Source organism: Oreochromis aureus, linkage group 10 (assembly GCF_013358895.1).
Source record: "Oreochromis aureus strain Israel breed Guangdong linkage group 10, ZZ_aureus, whole genome shotgun sequence".
Classification (NCBI taxonomy): domain Eukaryota; kingdom Metazoa; phylum Chordata; class Actinopteri; order Cichliformes; family Cichlidae; genus Oreochromis; species Oreochromis aureus.
In genome coordinates this window covers 10,088,947-10,102,770 of record NC_052951.1, presented here as the reverse complement: position 1 = coordinate 10,102,770, position 13,824 = coordinate 10,088,947, and the positions used below count along the sequence as shown (strand labels likewise).

At 38.3% G+C, this 13,824-nt stretch overlaps 1 protein-coding gene across 1 annotated transcript; it reads right to left on the bottom strand.

Moving 5' to 3' along the window:
* Positions 1-1,585: 1,585 nt before the first annotated feature.
* hrh2b (histamine receptor H2b) lies at positions 1,586-11,780 on the bottom strand. Its single transcript, XM_031730673.2, has 3 exons — positions 11,677-11,780; positions 3,993-4,854; positions 1,586-3,715 (listed from the first exon to the last, which is right to left on the bottom strand). Exons 2-3 carry the CDS (start codon positions 4,611-4,613, stop codon positions 3,245-3,247), a joined length of 1,092 nt encoding a protein of 363 aa, XP_031586533.1. The 5' UTR covers positions 4,614-4,854; positions 11,677-11,780; the 3' UTR covers positions 1,586-3,244.
* Positions 11,781-13,824: the final 2,044 nt, after the last annotated feature.

Sequence of the window (13,824 nt, the reverse complement as noted above, 5' to 3'; positions counted from 1 at the left end):
TATTTTTGTTTTAAGCAATACATGCCACATGGAGAAAGACTAAGGCCTTTTCAAAAGCACATACACTTCAGATGTTAAACAAGTTGTCAGAGAGAAAGCTGGCTAACACTGCCACCTGCTGGAAATACATGGTTTGTTCACTGATATTTTCACTGATTTAAGGGCATCCAGAAAAAAGCAGTCGATCTTGGTGAATCATCTCTGAAAACTATTCCCATGCCTGCTCAGTCACTCAGGGTGAAGCTATGAAATATACTCCTATGAAAAGAATTAATCCACAATAGGATTATTTTGGCCCAACTAATCCTATAGAGGATTAATTAGAGACCGATCCTTTTGCACTGTAATACAATATCAGGTCATTTAGCAGCTTGTGTCATGTCAGTTTTGACACATGGTTCCACTTCTGTAAATGATGGGTTCACAGAACTACACTTTGCTTGATGGTAGCAATTTGGCTAAATTCAAGTTTATTTATGTAGCTCCAAATCACAATAGCCGTAACCTCAAGGCGCTTTACTCTGTAAGGTAAATGCCCCACAGTATTACAGAGAATAAATTCCCAACAATAAGATGATCCCCTGTGAGCAAGCAGTAGGGAAAAACTCACTTTCAGCAGGAAGAAATCTAATTTAAGGGGAAAGAGGTAGAGAGGCATAAAGAAATGGGACAGAACATTATTATATGTCTATATGTGTATGTAAGGAGAACCAGTGCAACAAATCTAAAACGAAAAAAGATTGAGGCTTTAAAACTAACAGTTTACTGAAGATTCCACTTCAAGCTAGAATCACAGGATATTAAATTGTTTACTTTAGTTAGACTTTTGTTTGAAAGATCATTACCAAAAAATAACTGCAATAAACAACAGTGACCAGATAAAACCCAGCGTTTTTACAAATCTCATTCAAACAAATGAGATTTAACATTTTGTGCAGTGAAACTGTGCCACTGCACAGACATCACACACATTTCTTTTCTTTTTTTTACTGTATGCCTTTAACCCAGCGGTTCATCTTAAATACTGGTGAAAGAGAATATTATTTACAAAGATAACTGATGCTGAAATGGCAATCCTCAACAGCAGAGCTGCTGTATGTGCGGTGTTACGTAAACATGGGCAAATAACCGTTTGCACAGAGACACACTCCAAAGCTATAATACTCCAGCTATTGACAGTCAGATAAAAGTGCTGCTCTTTGCACATCTTTGGGCCGTAGAGGTGTAATGCTGGAACTGACGATGCACAGGTAAACAGAGATACCCTGAGTGAAAATAAGGGACTGCACATCTGAGACTATAAAAGGTTTCGAATGTATCAGGTCTTAAATAAATAATGAGACAAGTACAATATTGGATTAGTGCACTTCTGAGCCAACGATACGTTTTCATAAAGAGCGTAATGGCGCATCAGCTTTTTCATCAGCTTAGTCATGATGAAAAATTACAATTGGGTCCCATCATGTATGCTGATGGCTTCAGACAGCACTCATATCTTGATTGTCTTTCTCACCACTATATTCAGTCTGGTTTAGTTAAGCTGCAGCACAGACAACCCAGACTACGTTAGGTTTGTATTCCCGGTTAAAGAATGGAACCTGTTGTTTTGCATAAGTTATTTGTACTTAATTATAATATGTATTTTTCTAAACAATACAATATACAGTATACATACTGATACATATCAGAGCTTAAAAAAATAAGGATCAGTTCATTCTTTTGTCTTGGCAATCAAAGAATTATGTTTTCAGCTATCATTTTGTTTTCAAATTAAACAAACAAAGCAAACAAATATTGATTATAATCAACATTCACAAGAGCATATCTGTCACTTACAGGACAAGGGTTAATCTCAGGGAACTTGCTTCAAGTGATCTGATGTTGAAAAGCCAAAGAGGAAGCTGCATACTCTGCAGTTGCAGTTATAAATAAACAGTTTAATATAAAGCACAAAAACAGATGTAATGTCCAGGAAAGAAAGTTCATTTATTAAATGTTCACGAGTCTCTGTTAATGTTTCTCCTGCTGGAAGAACATTTGTCCTACTGAAATGCCAATGAAACCTCCCACAACACCTATGGAGGAAGATGTACATGCGGCACTTACTCTGAGCTGCGTTTGGAGCAGTAAGGTCCAGCTTGCCTTGTTAATGAGTTTTGTTTAATTAAGTTCCCACTGACAATCTTCTTCATACATTCAAAGACACAAATAAAACCAGAGTTATATTAGATCATTATTCACTATATAGCACACTTTCTGTAAAATATTCATAACATCAATGCCACAGTTTACTTTTGAGTAATTTTTGATTTGGTAGAGTTAGGGGGTAATTAACAAAAGTACTTTTATGGAATAAAAATAACAAACATGAAATAAGAATGTTTCTTAAATACATTAAATGCATTAATCTCTTGCTGTACTAATTTCATTATGAATTAAAAATGTAAGCAAAAATGATAAAGTTTGCTTAGATTTACTTAGATTTGACTTTCACAGTAGTCTATATCATCACTGTGCACAAGTTTCACATCTGGTTATAATGGCTGTTGATCTATTTACAATACATAAAGGCAGCATAGCTATAATGATGAAGCGCATGTCCACTGGGATAATAGAAAAGAGCTGGTCTTTATCATAGCTTAACTGATAATTTATTTATTTATTTATTTAAAAAAAAGGATATCTTGTTCAACTGCAGTTAATCTGTAAAAGTGTCCAGGAAGTCCTTCTGTTTGTCCTTTTTGGGTTCATACACATATTGTACATATCAAATGAACTTGCTGGTGACTTATTTACTTTGAATAGCAGGGCTGGAGGGTTTAAAAATAAACAACTTGCAAACTTTTAACTACACTTGTCTCCGTGCAGCTTTCTGGGAAGCTTACTGAGTCATCTATTTATTCTATTCAGATCCACTTTTCTACACTGAAGCCTACTGTTAAAAACTTACATTTCAATACTTCTGTCTTAGTTCAACACTATTATAATCAAAGAAAAATGTGCACCTTGAAATAAACATGTAAAGATTTCTGTTATTTTCCAATAACAGTGTTATTAATCATTAATAAAACTTTTATGTAACATTTATTGTACTGTGCCTGGAATTGCACAAACTTTGGCACTATCTACAAATGAGCGACAGTGTAAATTATTGGCTAATCTGGTACTTTGAGTAAGTGAGTAGTAGTAAGCAATATTTCGCTGCCACTCTAGAGTCTATTGGTGAGACAACATCCATAGCATTTCATCTTGGCTCATCAGGAATACCATTTCCCATTTGTAGCGTGAGGTTCTTCTCCTCTGTGTTTTTTTTATGTATGTCTATCTGTCCCTCACACTGTTGAGAGAGTCTTTGTCCATTAGTAAAGGTCAATCGCTTATTTACACCATTAAGATGCAGTTTTCTCCGATATAGTCTTTTGCAGTGAAGCAGCTCTCCGTAGGCTCTGCGGAAATCCCTGTTAAAGGCTGGATAAAGGATTGGATTAAGGGTAGAGTTAAAATAACCCAACCACAGGACTACGGAGTGAAGTGTATTAGGTGGGTTTGTTTTTTCCTTCATTCCAATCCAGGTGAAGTAGGTGAAGTAAGGGAACCAACAGATGACAAAAGCCCCGAGTACTGCAGCCAGGGTCACTGTAGCTTTGTGCTCTCGGGCTACCACTGCAGTTGCTGTACGTCCAAATGATGGCATGGTAGCACGAATTCGCCTTGCCTGAAAAGATTGGTTAAGAGAAGGACAGAGAGCCAGAGGACAAAGATAATGAGATCTTGGGACGTAACCAAGTCACTGATTTGATAATCAAGGATTTACAATTACAAGACAACATGAGTGTAAATAAATCCCATTTAAATTTCCACTGAAAAAAAACGTAACGAAAAATTGATCTTTATTCTTATATGTATTTCTACAGCAGTTGGGCCAGACAGCTTCAAAAAGAAATGTAAGCCTTAAAGTTATGACCTTTAACAAAATCATAATAAACACTGACCTGTTCTCGTGCCATCCTGAATATGCAAAGATACATTCCACACATAACCAGCAGAGGCAGGTAAAATGAGCCAAAGGCATAAAGAAGAACATAGTTGTTATTCCATCCAAACTGACAGTAGTAGCCCTCTTTCTCATTGCCTCCCGTTGCCCAGTCTAAGTTTTGAACCCTGTAGTCTGCTGTGTTCCATCCCAAGTGTATAGGCAGAACAGACACGGCTAGTGACATGGCCCAGATGGCAATGATAGCCAGTGTCACCCTTAGTGGTGTAACTCTCCGGGAGTGGCTAAGGGGTGCTGAAATGGCAAGGTATCGGTCCACACTGATTGCCAGGAGGGTCAGGATGGAGGCTGTGCACAGCATGACATCTAATGAAATGTAGATGTTGCACAGGACTCCTCCAAATGGCCATTCCCCGCTGCGCAGCTCCACAGTGGCGGACAAGGGAAGCACCAGTAGGCCAAGGAGGAGATCTGTCACTGCCAGCGAAACCACGAAGCAGTTAGAAATTCTCCATAGTCGACGGCTCATTCCTACAGCCAAACACACCAGCACGTTACCACCAATGGTAAGAATGATAAAAAAAACCAGGATGAGCCAGCGCAGTGCTGTGGCAATCATGATGCACTCCTTCTCTGGCACTGGAACAGTGCTGCTGCCGGTACCTCAGTAGTAAATATTGAAAATGCCTCATCCGCTTATCTCCAAAGTTTCTCAGCTGCTGTCAGTTCCCTCAGACTGTCTTTTCCATGGTATCTATGTGTATAGCAGCAGTCTGGTTTAAAAGTATATCTCTGTATGGAAAGCCCTTCATAGTCTTTTCTTGTTTCACATTGCCACAGCCTCTGAAGTAAACATGACCCTGGTGAAAAACAAAAACAATGGGGTTACTTAAAAAGCTATAAAAAGGAAAACATCTGTCATTTAATGAAAAAGTCCAAGTCCAACGCTGTTAAAGGTCAAAATACCACAGATGGTCACTGAGAAAATGACAAATAAGCAAACTATGCACAGGGCTGTGTACAAATCCTGACAGTATGTGTGTATATGTAGATATAAAATAGTGTCACTTCAATTTGTTTTTTAAGTAATAAGGTTTCCATAAAAATATAAATAATTCAATATAAGACAGTGGACTACAATACTGACAATTTTTGCTGACTGAAACTGAAAATAGTTTAACAGGCGATCATATGCCACATCAGGGGTAGGGAACTCCAGGCCTCGAGAGCCGGTGTCCTGCAGGTTTTAGATATCACCCTGGGTCAACACACCTAAATCAAATGATTAGTTCATTACCAGGCCTCTGGAGAACTTCAAGACATGTTGAGCAGGTAATTTAGAGCAGCTGTGTTGGATCAAGGACACATCTAAAACCTGCAGGACACCAGCTCTCGAGGCCTGGAGTTCCCTACCCCAGTGCTACATACTGAATGCAGCATGAGCTCTGGACCTTTTCTGCATGTCTTTCTCTGCGTGCTCTCCCTACTTTCTTGTCTTACCTCATCTTCATTCTTACACTATCCAATAAAACAATGAATCTTCATAAAAGATTTGGTTGGCCCTATTTTTCATGCTACTAATGCAGTTCAAAGACCAAATGTTCTCAGTTGAAATTAGAAATGAGTAAACTGTGTTTTGATCAGTGAAATTTGCCAAAAATGTAGGTAAGTGCTAATTTTTAGATGTCCATTCTCTTTGAGCTAGTCATTCAGTTTTAATGAAATTGGCCTTGTATACAATGGAACTGCATGTAACACAACTGTTAAATGTAAAATCTTGGGATATTGTTGGTGTTTGACCTTTTGATCTCTACTCTGACTTTGGATTTGACCTTCCAGGGAATCTGTAACACTGCTAAGTAAAGTTACATGCTTTTTCACATATTAAAGCATTCCACATTAACATTTTCCATTTTTTTTTCACAATATCATGTTGAAAGTACCATGACTCATAGAAGTTACACCAGAAAAACGTATACAACCCTTGCATCGTGCCTTATATTGTTAAATAAACAAATACAGGGTGGGCCATTTATATGGATACACCGTAATAAAATGGGAATGGTTGGTGATATTAAAGTCCTGTTTGTGCCACATTAGTATATGTGAGGGGGCAAACTCCTCAAGATGGGTGGTGACCATGGTGGCCATTTAGAAGTCGGCCATCTTGGATACAACTTCTGTTTTTTCAATAGGAAGAGGGCCATGTGACACATCAAACTTATTGGTAATGTCACAAGAAAAACAATGGTGTGCTTGGTTTCAACGTAACTTTATTCTTTCATGAGTTATTTACAAGTTTCTCTTTGTTCACAGCCACTGACATGTCGAAGAGGTTAACATGTGAGGAGCGGATCAAAATTGTGTTGATATCTGGTGAATGCAGTAACTGGGTCATTGCAGCAGATTTCAATGCAAGACACCTTACGAGACCACCCATTTCCCATGCTACAGTTAGCAAACTGCTTGCTAAGTTTCATGAAACTGGTTCAGTGTTGGATTTGCCAAAATGTGGACGCAAGAAAACTGTCACTAATGAAGAAACATCAGTGGCTGTCCTAGCTTCATTCAGCAAGAGCCCACAGCGTAGCACTCGCCGCATGTCACTGGAGAGTGGCATTAGTCGAACATCCCTTTGGCGGATATTAGCTACTCACAAATGGCACCCTTACAAACTCCAGCTACTGCAGCATCTCAACGAGGATGACCCAGATCGGCGCACAGAATTTGCAGAATGGGAAAACAAAAATATGAACAGGACCCTCAGTTCACGCAGAAGATTTTGTTCAGTGATGAGGCAAACTTTTATGTGAATGGTGAAGTTAACAAACAAAACCACCGCTATTGGTCTGACACTAACCCACATTGGATGGATTGTTGAGTTAATTATTAGGTATGCCCTCACTGTCATTTGTTATGCTTTTATTTTGTAAGGGTGCTTCCTGTTGTGGACGGAGTATGCGCGAGTTAAAAAAAACAATGGCACCCTTTGGTGTGAATGTTCCAGTGAAAGCCGATGCCCCACGTGTGATTATTCCTCCGTCTAGATAATAACTATCTTCAATATTCATGCAGATTCCGCTGGAAGACCCGTCTCTGCTAACATGGATCCCTCCAAGACTGTTGGAACAACAAAAGTGATGGTTTGGTGTGGTATATGGGGTACAACGATAGTGGGTCCATTCTTCATCAATGGAAACCTCAAGGCCACTGGATATTTGAAATTGCTACATGATGATGTGTTTCCCTCTTTATGCACTGAAGCTGGCACGTTCCCTGAGTTTTTCCAGCAAGATGGTGCACCACCACATTATGGGTGCCAGGTCCAAGCATTCCTAGATGAACAGTTTCCTGGAAAGTGGATTGGTCGTCGTGGGCCAGTTGAATGGCCCCAAGGTCTCCCGATCTGACCCCTTAGACTTTTTATCTTTGGGGTCATCTGAAGGCAATTGTCTATGGTGTGAAGATATGAGATGTGCAGCACCTGAAACTACGGATACTGGATGCCTGTGCTGGCATTTCTCCTGCGTGTGTTGCTATCAGTGTGTGAAGAGTGGGAGAAGAGGGTTGCATTGACAATCCAACACAATGGGCAGCACATTGAACACATTTTATAAGTGGTCAGAAACTTGTAAATAACTCATGAAAGAATAAAGTTACATTGAAACCAAGCACACCATTGTTTTTCTTGTGACATTACCAATAAGTTTGATGTGTCACATGGCCCTCTTCCTATTGAAAAAACAAAGTTGTATCCAAGATGGCCGACTTCTAAATGGCCACCATGGTCACCACCATCTTGAGGAGTTTGCCCCCTCACATATACTAATGTGGCACAAACAGGACTTTAATATCACCAACCATTCCCATTTTATTATGGTGTATCCATATAAATGGCCCACCCTGTATATTCAGTTAAGGAGTCATCTACAGACCGAAATGCGCCCAAGTAATGACACCCACACTGACATTTTCCCATGTTACACTATCCATAACTGCCTGATCTGCTATAAAATATACAGCAAATAGAAATAAAAAGAGCTGTTCCTAGATGCTAATTTTTACTAGCTAGAGAAAGTGTGGCTGCACTATATTATGCACTACCATCAGCATAATGCATAACAAGCTATTAAAAACAGTCATAAAAGACTATAGTATAAGTGTAAGAGTATAAGAAGACATAGAAACATTGAAGCTCTTTAAGCATGAGATGACTTATGAAAGAAAAAAAACCTGACCTCAGTTTTACAGTATGAAAAAATAAAAACCCTGAATGAACAGACTTGTGCTGTTTTTCTTTGGCTTGCTTGACAGCTGCCCTGCCTTGAGCCAGTGCTGATGGATGCAACTCATAGTTTAATAATAAGGAACATAAACCAATTTCCTGTAAGAGTTAATTTAATTTGATCACATCTGTATAATGTATGTTGTCATGTTTCATGTGTTGTCCATGCATCATTCTTTAAATTCATTCAAAATAGAAATTAGACACATGAAAACAGTCTACAATTATAGACTGTTTCATCAGTAGTGTGTTTTGTTTTTTGCCTTAGACAAACATCAGAGACACATGCAATGTTTAGTGAGCATGGTTTACACAGAACATAAGATACCAGAGCCTCAACTTTATGACATGTTTACCAAGACAAACTGTTCATTCATGTTTAGATTACAGTTGTGGCAATTTTGTTTCGTGGCACCAATCCAGAGCCTCTTCAGGGGTTTCACAACAGAATGTAATTCATGCTGCGGCAGCAAACATGCAAAAGTGATAAGAACAGATATCGCGTTATGGTGTTTATATTGGGGTGGAGGAAATTATGGCTGTGTTCCAACAATAATAGAATGATAAGTAATGATAACAGAATAATTATTGTTTTTTTGACAACTGTGTTCAAAGATCCTATTTTTGGAAGAGAGGATATGTGATTAATTTAGCCACGAGGTTTTGTCTCAGGAACATGCAAGGTACACAGACTAATCAGGTGTAAATGTAGGTACAGCTAATTAAGTTTTTCAATTAATTTTTTTATTATATTCTCAGAAAGAAAGTTATTATTTCTAGATACAGCCATATAGTGAATGGCGTCTCTAAAACATTGTAGATCAAAATTTGGACAGTCAGCATTCTTCAGAAAGGTTCGTTATATATGGTACACACTTCTAAATGAAACCAAATTGCTCAAATTAAATTATATTAGCCAAATAGAATTTTTCACAGTAAACCTCAAAGTTTGGTGTAAAATAAATCACATTTTTTTTTAAAATTAATTAGATTCTCATTTAACAATTTTTAACATTTTTTAATCATTTTAATGTATGTATAGTTGAGTGTTTTTTGTCATTTCACTTTGATTTCCTTCAATTATCTAAAAAGCATCGTCCCTATTGAATAAAATAAATTAATATAATTTAATCAATCAATTAAAGAAAGTCAGATCCATATTTCTGGCTTCATTGGCAACAGTTGTGAACAATACTCTTCAAAATGCTGAAGCCCTGTTTTTTTGTTTGTTTGTTTGTTTTTAATCTCTACACATACTGTTCTGCTAACAGTGTTCTTTCTAAAAAAGCACACAAAATGCCAACACCCCTCACCTAAATGTTCCTCCATATGATGACGTGCATGATGGATGTTCCATGATTCGACTGCCTTTTAAATTTACCAGTGTAAATGTGATAAGTCTCAACATTTGCAGACTTAGGAGATCTCATAATGATGCAGCAAAGTCTAAATTAAATTTTCTTCTTCCACAAATACTGTTCAAACATAACATAACATAATAAGAGTGTACAGGAAATAAGTGTCTCCTTTCCTTTTACAGTAAATACCTGAAAGTTAGGTAAGGTGCAGTTTACCAAAAATGACACTTTACTGAAGATGTAAAATAGTTTATTCCTCACACAATGACAAAGAAATTATGCAGTACTTAAAAATATTTATGCAGTACTTAAAATTACTTTCCCTTCCTCCAAAATTTGGGCGCTATTATTTAATCACTACTCAGATTTACTTAAAATGTAATTATTTCTTTTTTCCTGTAAAATATATGAAGTTAAGAACTACTTATAATAATATAATTGTATCATAATGAACTCATAACTGGACCATTATTTCAAATGATGACATTACCGTTTGTCTTCTCATGCTTCAAGTTAATTAATTTAAAGCAGCCTTTGTTTCAGCTGTACTTGGCCATTCAGAGGATCGAACCTTTTAATGTTTTTGATAATCTCAATGGATTTCCCTCAGGGATAAAAACGTGTTGTTTCCATGGGGACTTTGTTTGTTCAGCACAGACAGCACAGACAGAGTTTTAGTCATCTGGCATTTACAGCCATAATAACCAGGCTTTACTGAGTATAGGCCATAAAAAGTCAGGGAGGATTTTTTTTGCACTTTTGCTAACTTACAAACGCACAGAGATAACCGGTGAAATACAACATTTTATTTGCAAACAAATAAAAAAAAATACATCAATAAATACAATTTTCAAACAATTTTTGATTTCTTAAACTGTCACTTAGCAAGAGGTTAATAAGAGGAAGAAAAGCCTAAAGATTAAAAAAATAAGCTTGCCAAGTAATATTTACAATAGTCCCCTGTAATGTGAATAGTTGGATATAATCTGTGGTCACCATGTTTCAGTAGGACACGTGTGTGTGTTTATAACAAACAGATGTAGGGATTGATGTCAGGCTAACACTCTGTGCATGACTACTTACTACATGCCACCATTACTAAGTAGTGCTACCTGTTTTAGCTCATCATACTACAATGCTTACTAACAGTTACCACGTGAAAATTCTTTCTTCAATTCTGCACTCCAGAGTATCTCATGAAAATAATGAAATGGTAATATGTTTCTGTTCAGCAGCAATCGTGCACACAGTGGTCAGAGAACCTGAATTATCCTGTTGGAACTAATGAAGGTACCAAAAATCAACAATGAGAGGGAGTAACATCTTGGCTGGAATGGCAGAAGAATGTAGTGATGGATACGGGGGAGGGACCATTATAGTTCAATAATTTAACAACTGAAAAAGAAACCACGAAGAGCAGTCTGGTAAATCATTTGGGAATTTGCCAAAGTGAAATCCTAGAAGAGGTTAGATAATTTTTGCCCAGTGACATTGGGTTCTTGTCTTCTGAAACTCTGATTTTTGCTTTTTTACTACTTGTTTACAACTTGTTTAGAGTAAACTGATTTCATTAGGGACACGGCTCGTGTCTTTTCAAAGACACAGACTGAGTTTCATGTGGCTCACATGTTTACTGTAATATCAGCAAGTCCCACTGTCATTTACCCAAATCTGAATCTGAAGTATGAAGTCAGCAAAATCAGAAAATTAAACCCATTAACTTGATAATCCACATTTAAAACTCACATGTGACATGCAAAAGCATGCCTGGCCTTGTGAAAAAGAACAGCTTGTCTCTGTGTTGCCCTGTACATATACTGCCAGCTGCCTACATGCCAGCTAACATCCTTTGAATAGGAATAAAAATCAAATAAATCAAATCCCCACATCCGTTTGGTATAAACACACACACGTGTCCTACAGAAACATCAAATTTCCCTTTTTGCGAAAGCTTTCATGACTGTGTGCTTCCTCAGCACCGTCTCAGTTCAGATAAGATCACAACAACAGCCACAAAAGAGAAATGTTTACTGCCTCACCTCACGTGGTTTGTCGTAAACACCTGTCAGATCCAACACTTCTTCCTTGAACATGGACTTCTGATTCCTCAGGCCTAGCTGTGTAAACTTATCCCTCTCTCTCTCTTGCTCTCTCTCTCTCGCTCTCTGTCTCTCTCTATCTCTCTCTCTCCCTACTGCCTGCTCTGTTCTTGTAGATGTTATCAGCACATGCACTTCTTGCAGTTCTGTGACATTGTTTCATTTGCTCCCTTTAAAGTTTATTTCAGCCCACATCTTCAGAAGAGTTGGATGCTTATCCCACAACTTTCTTTCTTATACACGATAGAGTAAGTAGGTAATATGGAAAAAAAGTTGGAAAAAGTGAGCCACTATTTATTTAATTATAAACAATATGTCTTTAATTATATAACTGTATATTTGTTATCATTTACAATGTTGCAGTGCAGACCACTAGAAGTCATTATATGACACTCAATCGATCATATAGCAGTAAGTGCATCACCTGCTTAGAAAGTCTATTCTTTTCTCAGCATTTAGAAAGGATCCTTTGAGCAGCATATCATTTAAACAAAAAACCTGCAGCACAGGAAATAAACATATTGTTATTTTAGTGACCTACACAGCTCAGGGATGATTATCAAGATCCGCACCCTGCTCATGTGTGATGCTTTTCATAGAATCAGCATTATGCATTCATGTTGGTAAACTGATATGGCAACTTGCTGATGTTTAGCACATGATCCTTGCTATTTATCACATTTTGGCTTATTTGCATGGTAATATTGATTTAATAATGCAGAGCAAAATTTAAAGTGCAGTTTGCTAACAGGATTTTTTTTTAATTCTAGGGAACCCATATATACATATCTATATATATATATATATATATCTATATATATATATATATATATATATATATATATATATATATATATATATATATATATATATATATATATATATATATATATATATATATATATATATATATATATATATATATATATATATATATATGTATATATAACCAGCTGCTAGTTGACGAGAGTGGCTAACCGAAGGTCGGACGGTCCTGATCCCCAAGGACCCCAAGAAGGGACCGGTCCCATCCAACTACCGACCAATAACCTGCCTCAGTACTACATGGAAACTCCTGTCAGGCATCATATCAGCTAAGATGAACAGGCACATGGGTCAATACATGAGCGGGGCACAGAAAGGGATTGGCCAGAATACCAGAGGCGCAAAACACCAGCTACTGGTAGACAGAACAGTCAGCCGAGACTGCAAGACCAGGCTGACCAACCTGTGCACTGCCTGGATTGATTACAAGAAGGCCTATGACTCAATGCCCCACAGCTGGATACTGGAATGCCTAGAATTGTACAAGATCAACAGGACCCTAAGAGCCTTCATCAGGAACTCAATGGGGATGTGGCGTACAACACTAGAGGCCAACCCAAGCCCATAGCACAAGTCACCATCAAGTGCGGGATCTACCGAGGAGATGCTCTGTCCCCACTGCTGTTCTGCATAGGCCTGAACCCCCTCAGTGAGATCATTAACAAGACTGGCTACGGGGGGCCGGGGACTGGTGAGTGTCAGCACCACAGTCCAGGATGAGACAACAAACATCCAAGAATACATTGGGAAGATGGCCCCAACTGACCGAGTGCTCAGTGAATACCTCAGGCAGCAGAAACCCAAGAAAGAGGAGGGAGACGAGGAACCATCATGGAAGGACAGGCCCCTGCACGGTATGTACCACCGGCAGATAGAGGAGGTGGCTGATATCCAGAAATCCTACCAATGGCTGGACAAAGCTGGACTGAAAGACAGCACAGAGGCACTAATCATGGCAGCACAAGAACAAGCTCTGAGTACAAGATCCATAGAGGCTGGGGTCTATCACACCAGGCAAGACCCCAGGTGCAGGCTGTGTAAAGATGCCCCAGAGACAATCCAGCACATAACAGCAGGGTGCAAGATGCTAGCAGGCAAGGCATACATGGAACGCCATAACCAAGTGGCCGGCATAGTGTACAGGAACATCTGTGCCGAGTATAACCTGGAAGTCCCGAGGTCAAATGGGAGATGCCCCAAGGGTGGTGGAGAATGACCGAGCTAAGATCCTGTGGGACTTCCAGATACAGACGGACAAAATGG